The sequence below is a fragment of the Serpula lacrymans genome (genome assembly GCF_000218685.1).
Source record: "Serpula lacrymans var. lacrymans S7.9 unplaced genomic scaffold SERLAscaffold_11, whole genome shotgun sequence".
NCBI lineage: Eukaryota > Fungi > Basidiomycota > Agaricomycetes > Boletales > Serpulaceae > Serpula > Serpula lacrymans.
The window spans coordinates 1790292-1804611 of record NW_006763300.1 but is presented as its reverse complement, the minus strand read 5'-3'; the positions used below and the strand labels follow the sequence as shown (position 1 = coordinate 1804611).

The window sequence follows — 14320 nt, the reverse complement described above, 5'->3', positions numbered from 1 at the left end:
AGCGCATGACAGGAATCTGCAAGGTCGTGGCAGGTCGTCCCTACATCAGTTATAGGTATGTATTATGTGCATGTGCATCATTCAAGACAAGGAAGTTCACTCATGAGTCCATATTTACTGCATCTTTGTTGAACTGTTATAGGATCTGAATCGTGCTGTATTCCAAGTTCACCACAGAATCCATTGACGGACACTATGTCTGCAGCACTAAATAGCCGTCCAGATACATCCATACAATCCATAGGAACTCTACCTGATCTTTCGCTTGGATCGCTAGTCTCAGGGTTCTCCACCCCAGCCCGTAACCTACGTGTTCCATCCTCATCATCTCAGACAACTGCACCATCGTCAGCACCAATAGCAACGCCCTCTCCACCAGACTATCCAAGGAGAAAGGCCGACGAGCCCAATTCAGCATTCAAAAGGCTTGGCCTTTCAAGCCTGGAAGAAGGCGAACATGCCGAAGGCGATCTACTTGACACTCCAGGACGTGAGAAGCAATGGGGAGAGGGTCCTGACACACCACTTGCCGCACGCGCAAAACGCTCAAGAGCTAGCGTTGGTGGCACCAAGGGCGTGACTCTGACGCTTCGCGATCAGGAGAAGGTATTTGCACGTATATATTTTATCTTAATTTATGATTCAACTCAAGGCAACCGTATCTTCAGCATATCGACAATCTCAAAAAAGAGAACTTTAACATAAAACTACGAGTTCACTTTCTGGAGGAGAGATTGGCCCAGCTTGCCCCAGATCAGATCGATGCTGCCTTGAAACAGAACATAAACCTGAAAATAGAGGTGCAACAACGAGGTATGGAGATGAAGAAACTCAAGAAACTTGTCTTGGAGCTTGAACGCGAATTGGAACGATCTCAGCGGGGTGCTGGAGGCTCTCGAGAGCGTGAACGGGAGCTGGAAGAGAAGTTACAGGAACGGGAAAGAGAGCTTCGCGAACTGAGAAGAGGGCATATTTCAGAAGCAGACGATGTTGCTTTGAGAGACTCGGAAGCTCGTAATGTTGAGCTAGAGGAAGAGCTAGAGAACGTACGAGGGCTGTTAGAGGATAATATGGAGGAGATCGATCGGTTGCGAGAAATAGTGGAGAGAAGAGGGGATGATTCCATGGCAGAGGGTGGTGAAAGCCGCAGGGACCGCTTGAAGCGCAGAATGGAGGAGTTGGAAGCGGAGAACGAGGATCTGAGAGCAAGGATCGAGGAGCAGAATGAGTTAGTGTTGCAGAAAGAGGACGAAAAGGAAGAACTGGCGGACGAGAATGATGCTCTTCGGTTAGAAATCGAGGATATACAACGCCGAAGAGAAGCTGAGTCCATTGAACGAAGCGAAAGTCGAGCGCAGATTTTGGAGGAACGGGAGGAGCGTGAGGTCGTCGAAGACAACCTTAATGCTCTGCGGGACAAGCTAGCCGCCGCTACGATTGAACTGCAGCAGAAGGACGATGATATTGAGATGAAGAATCGGGAAATTGATGTTTTGGTAGCTGAGCACGATCGAATCGTCGAGGTCGTTGAGCAGGAGTGGAGAGGGGAAGTCGAGGAAGCCAGAGGACAGGTTGAGGAGTTACGCGATGTAAGCATGGAACCAATATATATTTTCAACGTCATTTGGATGGCTAACTATTTTTATCCTTACAGGTGCTTGCGGAACGCGAGACCGAGTCTAAAGACCTAAGACTGAACATCTCAGAACTCGAAGCAAATACTAATGATCTGCATGCCAAGTTTGAAGCTGCACTGGCTCATCTTGAGCGCGAAGCTGAAGACAAGGATGCGGAGATCAGTGCTACAAATAGGGAGATCGAGAAGTTGGGTGAGCAAGTGTACTTGTTAGAGGAAGAGAACGACAAGTTGAAGGAGGAAAGTGATCGGATACGAGAAGAAGAGGCTGTTGAGCGGGAGAGACTGGAGGCACTAGCTGCTGCTCTAAAGGAGGTCAGAAACATCAATTGAACGCCTAAGTAGCTTTTTTCACTGACAACAATCAATCTTCCTAGAAACTATCTGGGCTCAAGTCTCAACTTCAAGAACTTCAGGATGTGTACGATCAGTGTTGCGAGGACATTCACGCACATAGATCTCGCCAGGAAGAGCTAGCTCAACATATCGAAGATCTTGTAGAAGAAGTGCAACGCGAACGGGATGCTCGCCAACGCTTGGAGGTAGAAATGGAAAAATGCGATCAAGACCACGATGCTGAAATTCGTCGAGAGCGGCGGGCACTTGAAGCTAAAGAGTCTGCTCTCCAGTCTGCTCTCAACGACCTCGCTCGGACACAGTCCTTGTTAGCCCAGAGAGAATCCGACCTGGACGCAGTACAGAGTGCCCTTCAAACTCTTGAGGCGGAGTCGAAGAAACTTGGCGAATCGCATACAACCGCGCGCTTCTCTCTGCAACTCGAGGTTGATCGCTTAAAGAGGGACGTCGAACGTCTCGAGGACGAGCTTTCTCGTGCACGCAAAGGAATTGACGAGCGTGAAAATAAGACTCGCGATCGGGATGGCATGATCGACAAACTACATGCAGAGAACCGTGACCTTGCTTCCCAGCTTGCCGCTCAGACGCAAGCGCGTCTGAATGTATCGGAGAAGCTGGATGGTGTGCAGGCTGGCTTGAAGAATGCCGAGTCTGAGCTGTCAACATCACGCACCAAAGCCAGTGAACTTGAGCAAAGGCTTTCAAAGGACCAAAGGTCGTTGTTGGCTGCTGAATCACAGTATAGAGACCAGTTGACTGAGAGGAACACCCTTCTACTCACTATTTATCAATACATGGATAAGATCCTTGGAGTTGACAAGACACCGGTATGTGTGTTTGTACTCAATCTATCTCATGCGTATGCCTGATCATAGTTTGTATGCAGAAGAAAGGCTCTCAAGCTGAGACAAAACCTTTCACCAACTTTAGTGTCTTCCATGACAATCTTATTACTCGGTTGAAGGCTCTGAGTCAGATACAACTGGACTTTGACAAGCGTTGTAAAGAGGCTGAGGCGAGATTCACCGAGAAGCTAACTGACATGAGGAAACAACTCGATAACAGGTGGAAGCAGATCGACAAATTCGAATCGAGTGTGAAAGCGTATGGTGAGGCGAAGGCAACTTGGCGACGTAAATATACAGCAAAAGAAGGCGAACTCGAAGCGTTAAAGGTGCGTTCTATATGATGCATACTACAACTAACCAAAGTGATTAATATCGCATAAGGCTACCGCTGCGGAACTTACGACGCAGCTTAGCAGCTCGAGGCGGCCCGCTCAGGGTGATACAGCAGAAGTCAAATCTCTTATGGCTCGTGCTATTAACGCGGAAAAACGTCTAACCGTCACCCAGAACCAACTTCTCCATTCCGAAGAGAAAATCGCGAACATGATTCAGAAGACCGTCACTGTTGATTCAAAGTGGGAAGCCCGCGTGAAAGAGTATGAGGCTCGCATCAAGGCCGCGGAGGAGAAGTACAAGAGAGAGCGGCAAGGTGGGAAAGAAAGAGTAGTAGAGCTTGAGAGCCAGATCAAGTAAGTGAAAAGCCTTGTCTCCTTAGAATGGCTATGCTGACAGTATATTTCTAGGAGCCTCGAGCGTCAACACGAACTGGCCGTAAAGCGAAGTAATCAACTCGAAAATGTTGCTGAGACTAACAAAGTTGCAACCGGTCGGACACGATAACGTCGTCCTAGCCTTTTGTACATGTTTTATACAATGTCTCTGTTTTGGCTTTTCTCCACAGTTGCTTGCACCCTCCCCGTTTCGTTTTATTCAGGTTTCGCTTGTTCAATGCGCCCCTTTGTTTTCATCTGCACGTATCGTACAAAACACTCACCTGTATTATTTCCAGCATTTTTTACCCATCCTATATTCCCCTTGCAGTATACAAGTTAACTTCTGGAGTTTCTAATATATCTCGCCTTTACTGTAGAGTCATTTGATTCTTCGTTTATGGTTACTGATCACGTTTTATGAATGCCATGTCTCCATTTCAACGGGACTGACTCCGGTCGAGTCAGGTCAGCAGACTCAGCAATAGCCCTCCAAACGCCATTTGAGAGATTGTGGTGCAATAGGTATTGTTCTTGCCTAGCTCTCTGAGCAGCTATTGTTATCATGTCTTCAGAAGAGAGTCCTCTCCTGCATTCGGAGAACCAGGAGCGAGATGAACGACGCGTTGCACATCTGGCATTGTACAGTCGTTTCAGCGAATCACAAAAACGAACTATCCTTTCCGTCGTATCCTTGGCTGGCCTGCTACCATGTAAGAACATATACCTGATGATTTCGTATTAAAGCTACAAAGCCCTCGGTTCGTAGTATTCGTAGCTGGATCATTTATTCCATCGATTCCTCAAATAGCCCGCGACTTGAATTCAACTGGTGCCATAGTCAGGTAAGTATGCTACCTTTTCTAGGTTGTCATTATACGAGATAGGGTGCCGTGGATTGACGTTGTAAACCCATCAATTCAGTCTGGCAGTAAGCCTATCAATATTTTCCACCGCCATTGGGAGCTTGTTCTGGGCTTCCAACTCTACATTTTGTGAGTCTTCGTAATTCTCTACATAGTAATATTCGTGATCTCACCTTTCCATAGATGGTCGTCGGCCTATTTATTTGTATGGACTGCCTTTATTATGCATTGGGAGTGTTGGAGTAGCAGTGTCATCGACATTAAAAAACCTTCTCTTTTGGCGTGTCGTGCAGGCTTTTGGTTCTTCGGGTGGCCTGTCCTTGGGATCCGGCGTTATTGGTGATATATATCAACTTGAGGAGCGCGGGACTGCAATGGGCATATTTTTCGGGGTACGTTGCACCACCCGTTTCCTTTAAGTATGACATTTTCTGTTTGGTGGCCTACTAAGATCTCATCCATCCATAGGCCTGTCTCCTCGGACCTGCATTGGCACCTCTCGCTGGAGGTACATATAACTTTTTTCACGTTAGACTTAGCTTGTGCAAGTGAACTTACGTGTGTGTTATGCGTTAGGTACCGCTGCTGAATATGCATCGTGGCGGACGATGCAGCTCATACTGGGAGTCTGGGGTTTGATTGAAATCCTTTTGGTGTTCCTGTTTCTCCCAGAGACTAGTCATCCTGGTACCAGAGGGAAGGACAAGATCCCAGAATCTGAGAGAGGACGATTCAAGCTCGTCAATCCACTCGACAGCCTGTGGTTGTTGCGCAGCCCAAATTTACTGGCCATTGTGCGCTCTCTCTCATTGTACCACATTACAAAGCACTGATTTAATCTGAGTAATAGTCTATAGCTAGTGGTCTGGTTTTGCTGACAGATTTTGGTATGTGAACTCTTTCATGGATCATGGGGCATGTTAATTTTGTGGTTAGTTCTGCTCGTCCCCTTGGCATATACAATTGTAAGTAGCTAAATGTCCATGGTGTCCATGAACTAACTTTTTCAAAGGGCGTACGCTATCATATAGAAAATCAAGCTCTAATCGGTGCCTGCTTCCTCTCTTGTGGTTTGGGGAATTTAAGTTTGTTTCCTGTCTTTTTCTGTTGCCATTGAATACAGTGTCTGACGAGACGCAGTTGGTGCCCCACTGGCTGGACGTCTTTCTGATAAAATTATCAAGGTGTGGAAAATACGACGCAAGGGTGAATGGGTACCCGAGGACAGACTCAGGGCGGCTTGGGTGGGCGCGCTCTACTTGGTTCCGCTCTCCGTTTTATTTTCTGGCCTTATCACCACGTACGTAGACGGACCTCTTGGCCTGACGCTTAGTATGGTCTGTCTCTTCTTCCATGGATTGGGGGTAAAGCAAGCTCAAATACCAGCGCTTTACATCCTTATTAACTAACACTTGCATAGGTTGACAGTGTTCTGACACCATGCGCCGCTTATGCGGTCGATATCTTGCATTCCCGCAGTGCTGAAATTCAAGCTACGTATAGGTCTGTTGGAATTTACGCAGTTCATTGTTCATAATTCACAGCTTCTCACCCCGACGGTTGTATTTCAGTGCTTTACGGTCCCTCATCACGGCGCTTGCGGCCGCAATGGTTCTACCGTCTATCGATCTTATTGGCTTGGTGGCTACGAATACCATTGCTGCAGTCCTGGGATGGGTTGCATTTGGGTAAGCTTCCACGTGGTACTCAGAGTCCTTGGTCTGACTCCGTGGTCTACTCATTTTGCAGTCTTCTTTGGATGACGATTCGTTACGGAGATAGAATGAGAGCTTGGATAGATGTTGGATTCTCTACCATTAACGATAACTAGACATATGCACCATCAAATGGAATCTGGTGTGTATCACGATAGATGCCACTTGCGTCTAGGCGAATGTTAGATCGCAGGTTACATGATACGTGACAATCAAAATACCATTGATATTGTTATGACTTTTTAGTTTCCAAGTTATGGTTCATCGTGCATGATGGAAGGCGTGCATCGGGTTCAGCCACTTGGATGCCAGGGGTGCCCAGTTATCCTACTCGTACGGGAACTGTGTTTTTTCCTGAAATTCCTTTTTTTTTTTCAGCCACAATCTGCCGGAATGCCGTCGGAGAGACAGATAGGCATCCATCCCATGAGCCTATGAATGGGTAGGTATCATACTTCCATCAACCTCATGTCTAGAGCAAAAAAATGCAGGGCCTCCAGCCCAACCCTAGTCCCAGTTTCTTCACCAAAATGACTGTGACATTCTACCAGGATGAATCAAGACCTCCAGCCTGCTCAGGATGTATCTACTGAGGTTGCATTGGACATTGAAGAAGACAATGGTGCAGGTGCCCAAGATAGTAGTGACAACAATGCCATTTGGACTGAAGCAGAGACATCGGCTCCTATCCAGTTCATCACTGTTACGATTTCTATTGGACAAATGTTATGGACTATTCATTTCTCTTTACTCATTGGTTATACCATCGGACTGATGACTCATTTCCTTCACGTACATTTCCGTTTTCTTCGCAAACTACATTACCTAGTATAGTAGTTAGCCCTCAACAGGCAAGCCTCCCCTAGATAGGACCTAACTCCTATCACTGATCTTATTTTCTATAAATACCTTTGTAACAGTAGTAGTATTTCTTCAATACAATTCTACGCAGTTTACGCTTACAAAGCTAGACTCCTAAAATCAGACTTCTACTCAGAAGAAGACCAGCTCTCATTGGAAGAACTCTACTCAGAACTACATTCTCAAACGTGTCTTCGGATAAGTCTCTTAGAAACCTCAATGAACCCTCAGACTTTGTTAAGCACTTTGTGCGTAACAAAAGAATTGTATTCTAACCAGAAGTCCCACCTATTTATGTTTGGGAAGAAAAAGTCGACAAGACGTCACAATGACCAACAACCAGATCCCAGAGAGCAAGAGGAAGCTCAGACAACCCACAAACAGCAACCCCACCGACGTCATCCCGACAAGAAAGGATAGCAGCACCACCCCCCTTTCCCCAACCAGACGTAACCCGACTCCACACCAGAGAACAAGCAGACACTTTCTACGAAGCCAGAACACGTTGGTTACAGTACTACGCAGAAAGCCACCCACAGCTAATACCCACAACACAACACGATCCCCCAATAGTCATAGAAAACATCTATGATGAGAACAACTTTGAAGAATATGCAGCAAACAGTGACCCAATACCACCTCCCATACCACAGATACTCCCCGTCGCACCTGCTCCATCCCCTATCCCACCACCACGCACCATGTCTAATGCTACAGCTTCTAAACCCACGATGATTGGGAAAATTGATGACTTCAATGGAACCCCGGATAAAGCCCAAAGGTGGATATTGTCCACCAATCTACACTTTGATATCAACAACACCATCTACAACTCCGACAAAAAAAAGGTATACATAGCCCTCAGCTACATGAAGGATGGCAACGCCGCCTCATGGAGCAAAGCCAAGATGACCATATACAAAGAGAAGAACACCTACCCCACGTGGGCAGACTTCATGAAAACCTTCACAGCCAGTTTCAGAATGGCCAATGTCAAAGGAACGGCCTCGGCCGCCTTGATGAAAATGAAGATGGAACAAGGAGAAAATGCAGTAGCATTTAACTCAAGATTCATGCTAAATGCTAGGAAGAGTGGCATCAACAACGAAGCCATGATCATGATTTATCAAAAGGCTATCCGACCACCCCTCCTTTGCGGGGCACTCACCGGAAGGAACTACTCACCATTGAAGACTGGATGAGCACAGTGGCGAACCTAGACACCAACTGGATTAGTGCCAACACTATCTCGGAAGGAGCATGGGGCGCCAGAAACAAAGAAAGACAGAACAACAGAAACCACAAAGGTGGACCAACCACCAGAGCTAGAAGATTGACTAAAGATGAAGAGGAATCAAGGAGGAAAGAGGGAAGGTGCTTCATATGCAATGAGAAAGGACACATAGGAAGGAATTGTAGGAACAAAGGAAAAACTCCTGAAAGAAAGGTACATCAAACCAAAACGGAAGATGACACCAAAACAGTGGTAGAAGAAGACAGGGTCCAAAACATCATGAGGATGTGGACGGAGTTAGGAGAAGATCAAAGAAAAGAGGCGATGAAAGAATTAGAAGACGAGGGTTTTTGAAACGACGGACTACCCTGATGTTAGTACCGTCAAAAATGGCAACTGTAACAATAGCAACGATCAATGCCAACTCTTTATGAATTGATTGCTTGTTAAAACAGAAAACCATCAGAACCAAAGCCCTGATAGATTCAGGAGCTACAGACGACTTCATGGACACAAAATTTGCCATCAGACACAGATTCCCCCTCCAAAAACTCATGAACCCTATAACGTGTAAAAATGTTGATGGAACCACAAACAAAAATGGAAAGATTACACATTTTACCTATCAAAGGGTGAATGCAAAAGAACAAAATAGGTTCACAAAGTTCCTATTAACTGGACTAGACGGAGAAGATGTACTGCTAGGATTTCCCTGGCTACAAAAGGTTAATCCAGTCATAAATTGGAAAGACAAAGAATTACCAAACTCGGACAAACGCTCAATCAGGATCAACAAAACCACAACGGAAACAAGGATCAGGACAACCATGATAGAGGAAGACGAATACAGAGCCATTTATAGATATGTATCCGACCAAACACCCTACCCCCGAACCACAATCAGATTAAAGGCCAACTCGGCTATGGAACATGCGCAGATTCACGGAGAGAAAAAGGAGCATACCCTCCCAAATGAATACAAGGAATATTCAGATGTCTTCAACAAGAAGAAGTCAGAAAGACTCCCCAAACGACGGGAATATGATCATTTGCTCAACATGAAACCGGAATTTGTACCAACAGATTGCAAATTATACCCACTAGCACCCAAGGAAGACAAAGCGTTAACAGATTTCTTAACGGAGAATTACAGAAAAGGATACATCAGGCCAAGCAAGTCGCCACAAGTATCCCCCTTCTTCTTTATCAGCAAAAAAGATGGATCACTCCGACCATGCCAAGACTACAAGAAACTAAACACATACACTGTGAAAGACCCTTATCCACTACCCCTAATACCCGATCTCATCAAAAAACCCAAAGGAGCCACCATTTTTACAAAAATAGATCTACGTTGGGGCTACAGTTGTGGACAGGCAAACTCGACAATTTTGGTACAGAGTGCCAGTGAATTTTCGTTCGCAAACTGACACCGGATCTGAACTCAGGGGGTGAAAATAGGCCAAAAAACAGTCCTAAGAAGACTTTCCCACGAGGTTTTGGAGTGGCCAATTTTTTGACCGATAGAATGACAAATATAGGTACAACAGCCTAGTTGAGGACCACTTCAATCAACATCATAGCCCTCTGCGATACCTGTCGGTGTTGCTTCTGCTTCTTAACTGCCCATTCTGCAGCCCTCCCAGTAAGTCCCAGTCTGTATGCAGCCATAAAGCACCAGGAACGGTTGACAAAACAACGAATGACATCAGTTGCACATGCATCCAGCTGATCCTGTGCAGACTGTTTTGCTTCTGCAAATGTCTTCTTCTGAACTTCGCGATACCGATATTTGCATCACCCCCAATACTGTAATAAAACTTGTTAGTTAGTGCTGATCACTTAAAATGGAAATTTGCAACAAAACCATTTCAATTGGGTTGAGTTCACAATGGAACTTCAGAAGAAAGATGCATTCATGCCCTGCCCCCTTGATGAGAGTCTCGAGCATTGATGGTTGGTTAATGAAATCATCTTGCTTGCTCAAGAGGCGAGCCATGCAGCAATCTTCATTTTCCCATGGGCATACTGTTACGATAACACAATTTTCGGACCTTTCCTTCATTTTCATTCTCCGCTTTAACCTTGTATACTTTAACTTTCACACATGGTGCCATGCGGCACTTCCCCTTTTGTTCAAAACTCCTCTTTCTCGCGCTGCGTTGCCTTCTTCTTCTTTTTAGATACAACTCTCTCACACAGTGGAGCTGGTCATGCGGGCTAGGCCCCATGACATCATCAGCCACTGACTTTACCAACTGTACAGTACATAAGTACAAACACTCTGTATTAGTATATATACCCCAATAGATTCAGGAGACTCCTCAGCGAGTCCTCCTGTTGTATACCAACAAACTCTCTGCAGCTTAAAGGGTAACCACTCCCTCATCACTCATCACTACCTTTATAGTGTGTTCTTGTGTGTGCCAGAGTAACTAACTCTTGGTTGTTACACATACAGGGCTGCACTTTGCTCGCAGCTTTTGAACATTGAATCCACACTCCTCAAGGACATGTTGAAGTCCTTTGGGTTGTGTTACAATTGACATACCAGCATCTACTTATGCTTCACTTATGTACTTCTACTTTTATTTTCCAAGTCACATGACCAGTCATGTGATCATTTACTTTACTTTACATTTTCGACTTTTCATAGTCACATGACCAGTCATGTGACACATCACCTGACCAGTGTCTAGACTCATCATGTGACCGGTCACATGCTAGACATCGGACTTTGAACTTTATTTACAACTGTACAGTACCTCATGTATTTTAGTATATATACAAGAGCAATACATGAGGGAAGGACTTAGCGAGTCCTCCTGTTGTATACCAACTAACTCACTGCATCTTAAGGGGTAACCACTCCCTCTTCATATTCTTTATAGTGTGTTCCTGTGTGCGCCAGAGTTTACCTTGGTTGTTACAGGTTGACCTTCCCGCGATGCTCGACAGTGGAATTTGATTCTGGGATAACAGTGTCCCGCTGCTTGCCACCATTTGATTTATTCATCTCAAAAGCTTTCAATGCATCTGGTGGCAATGATGCATGAGCAGAAGACTGATCAAAAATGAACAAAGAGACACAACCAGGGCGCATGGTCTCGAAAATCTGAATTGCTCGCTTGACCTGCTTGAACAACTGTTCGGTATCCCACCAAGCATCACCATTGGCACCTGGATATATAATTTCTCTGGCTTCTTCAACAATGTCACTATTTGATAAAATTGGATATTGACCAGACCAGGGATTGAACCTGGAACCTTCTGGATACATGCCAGCTGCTCTATCAATTGAGCTATATGGCCAAGGTTATACAATGTAGGATCTTAAACATGACATGCAACCACGGACGTCTTACACAGAATAGCTGCTGCATACTGGGCTGGCTTACAAATCAGAGGTATTATCCTATAGAGTATTGGTATGTCAGAGTATATTCTAACACTATTGTCATTATGGAGCACCAGACGTCCATCCTTTGAATTGATAAATCCTGATACATGAATGATGTGGCCCTTTCCCTTCCGCTGCAGCATTTGTTGGCCCAGTAACAGACTAGACATGTTCATCATCAATCAAGCACAATCTCAAAATGTAGTCGGCACATAGAAGTCAATACTCACTAAGCATGGCTTTTGAAGTCATTTCCATGGAAGCAACACTTGTCGTGCCAGTTGGCAATCACCTCCTCCTCCCCAGGTAGCAGGTTGGGTTCTACCCGACACAGCTCTGGGCCTTCGAAATGCACCATACGAGACTCAAATGCAGCCATAGCAGGTAAGAAAACCTCTTGTTAATATTTCTTCACGTCCTTACGTTCATGTCCATCCATGTAAACACCCTTCCACAATCTTGTCAGTTGCCACCCCAATTTGAGCAACCATCGCTGGGCAGTTCGTTCACACAATGGCTTAGCAAGCGTAATATTTAGTGATGGAAGGATTGTATCATTGAGAGCATGCTGAAAGCAATGTGGGGTGATTTGACCCACTTTCTGTGAATTGAGCCATTGTTGAGCAGCAAGTTGAAGTCGTTCATCTTTGAGGAGGCTGAGGGCATTTGCTCTCCCTCCACACTTTTTGATGGGAAGCTGTTCAAATACTTGATAATAGCGTGCGAGTGCACAAACCTTCCGTGCAAAATGAGTACCTTGACCTTCATGCCACTGTCGTGCAATCTCCAAGCTTGCATCAATTCGGCCAAGTCCCTTCAGATGAAGTGTAGCAAAATTTTGGATCAACAAAAGCTGGTTGGCATGTGACAAGGGTAATGTTTTTGCTTTCTTCGAGAGATCATGTTTGATCTGCTCTCTCAGCTCGGTCCACCCTCTAACCTTGACTCCATATCCTTCAAGTCCGTCCTCCCAGGCTGTCTCAACTTCCCTATCCAGTCCAAGAATGGCCATCCCTCCATTGGGATCACTTCTGACATCTGAAGAATTGTCATTGCACGCTGCCATGTCCTGCAGGTCAGGAGCAGCATTGTTTCTTGTGGTCAGGCTGAATTCAAGATTTTGAGGGCTCGGATGGGGAGAACATGGGGCCCAGGAGGAAGCATGAGGCCCTGGACTGGGAGTTGGAGAACGCTCGGGGGACCTGGACATAAGGGGACTGCTGGTGGGGCTTGATATGGTATTAACAATGTTCCTCTGTGAACGGGTGAAACCGAGGCTGGTGAGTGATGTTTGGTTGATTAGGAGTTGTCTGTATCGGCGTTGGGTGCGTGCTGACTTGCTGCCCACATCAGGACCTTTTTTGTATTTTTTGGGCTGACCAGAGGAGTTCTTCCACAGTGCGGCACATCAGGCTTCCCTTGGAGGCAACCAAGCCTCATCAGAGGGATCATCACCAATACTGATTGCAAAATCAATGAGCTGGGTGCAGGCTTTGTTGTCATCAGCGGGTGTAAAAGGTTCGTTGTCAATGATGATTTCTGCATCAGATTCCTCGTCTGACTGGTCCCTACTTGCAACAAACTTCATGCTGTCAAAAGCGGGATACAGGTGCCAGCTGCCATCCGTTTCTGGGCTCAACAAAAGATCTTGCGCCCCAGCTATTTCTGGGCTCAGTGCACGAGATTGTGCTCTTGCTCGTTTGGCTGGTTGCTCATTGGTACTGTGATTGGACTCAGACTCGGAAATTGACTGTGTTTGGGCTGTTCTGAAGCTGGTATTAGGCCGATTGCATAGGCCTATGGTGTTTTGTATTGCAGGTCGCTTTGGGGGGTGTCTGTGAGGCATTCTTGCTCAGAATGGTTAGTCACACCTTGGATTCAAGACAAAATTTTCTCATTTCACTGCTTGTGTACTAGCACAATTTGAAAATTTCTGACAGCACAATCAAACTGTGATTACCGGTTCATGCATATTCTGATTTTCTTGGGATTTTTGGGAATTGTTTTGGGAGTGGCCAAATATTTTGGATTAGGATTTCGAATATTTATCTAGGTCAGAATTGGCTTGTGCAGATCTTATCATTAGGTCCTAAATACACTATTTTCACACATTTTGGTTGACTAGAATGTTGTGCTAATGAGTGATAATTCAATGAGTTGTTTTGTCGAGTTTGTCTGTCCCCAACTGTACAACAACGTAAGAATAAAGGAAGGGGACGAATGGAAAACTGCGTTTAAAACCAGCAAAGGAGTATTCGAACCAACAGTCATGTTTTTCAGCATGTACAACTCACCAGCAACATTCCAAAGACTGATGAACAACAAATTCAAGGATTATATTGACGAAGGGTGGATGATCATATACATGGACAACATCCTCATCTTCAACACCAATACCGAAAGGCTGCGGATCCGGACGAAGCAAGTTCTATAAAGACTACGCGATAACGACCTGTTCCTCAAACTGGAAAAATGCACCTTTGAGGCAGAAACTATTGAATACTTGGGAATGATCATTTCCCACAACCAGGTATCCATGGACCCAGCCAAACTCGCTGGGATCCACGATTGGCCAATCCCAAAGGACACCAAAGGCGTAAGGAAGTTCTTAGGTTACGGAAACTTCTACAGGAAGTTTATCAGTCATTACTCTGACCTTGCCAGACCCTTGAATGCCTTACTAGAAAAGGATA

At 45.4% G+C, this 14320-nt stretch overlaps 5 protein-coding genes across 5 annotated transcripts; 2 read left to right on the top strand and 3 right to left on the bottom strand.

The window, feature by feature from the left end:
* Nucleotides 1-4056: 4056 nt before the first annotated feature.
* SERLADRAFT_475141 (uncharacterized protein) lies at nt 4057-6367 on the top strand (the record flags this gene model as incomplete). The annotated part of the gene is made up of 12 exons (XM_007321747.1): nt 4057-4264; nt 4321-4396; nt 4476-4546; nt 4601-4809; nt 4886-4925; nt 4994-5211; nt 5268-5304; nt 5354-5382; nt 5430-5502; nt 5558-5920; nt 5989-6105; nt 6167-6367. The coding sequence occupies 10 exons, from the start codon at nt 4117-4119 to the stop codon at nt 5824-5826; spliced, it is 1170 nt and encodes a 389-aa protein (XP_007321809.1).
* Nucleotides 6368-6583: 216 nt separating this feature from the next.
* SERLADRAFT_475135 (uncharacterized protein) lies at nt 6584-7087 on the top strand (the record flags this gene model as incomplete). Its single annotated transcript, XM_007321746.1, has 1 exon — nt 6584-7087. The coding sequence occupies one exon, from the start codon at nt 6685-6687 to the stop codon at nt 6964-6966; it is 282 nt and encodes a 93-aa protein (XP_007321808.1).
* A 4066-nt stretch (nt 7088-11153) lies between these two features.
* On the bottom strand, nt 11154-11507 carry SERLADRAFT_441246 (uncharacterized protein; the record flags this gene model as incomplete). Its single annotated transcript, XM_007321745.1, has 1 exon — nt 11154-11507. The coding sequence occupies one exon, from the start codon at nt 11505-11507 to the stop codon at nt 11154-11156; it is 354 nt and encodes a 117-aa protein (XP_007321807.1).
* A 520-nt stretch (nt 11508-12027) lies between these two features.
* On the bottom strand, nt 12028-12837 carry SERLADRAFT_441245 (uncharacterized protein; the record flags this gene model as incomplete). Its single annotated transcript, XM_007321744.1, has 1 exon — nt 12028-12837. One exon carries the CDS (start codon nt 12835-12837, stop codon nt 12028-12030), a length of 810 nt encoding a protein of 269 aa, XP_007321806.1.
* Nucleotides 12838-13035: 198 nt separating this feature from the next.
* SERLADRAFT_441244 (uncharacterized protein) lies at nt 13036-13473 on the bottom strand (the record flags this gene model as incomplete). Its single annotated transcript, XM_007321743.1, has 1 exon — nt 13036-13473. The coding sequence occupies one exon, from the start codon at nt 13471-13473 to the stop codon at nt 13036-13038; it is 438 nt and encodes a 145-aa protein (XP_007321805.1).
* Between the last annotated feature and the right edge of the window lie 847 nt (nt 13474-14320).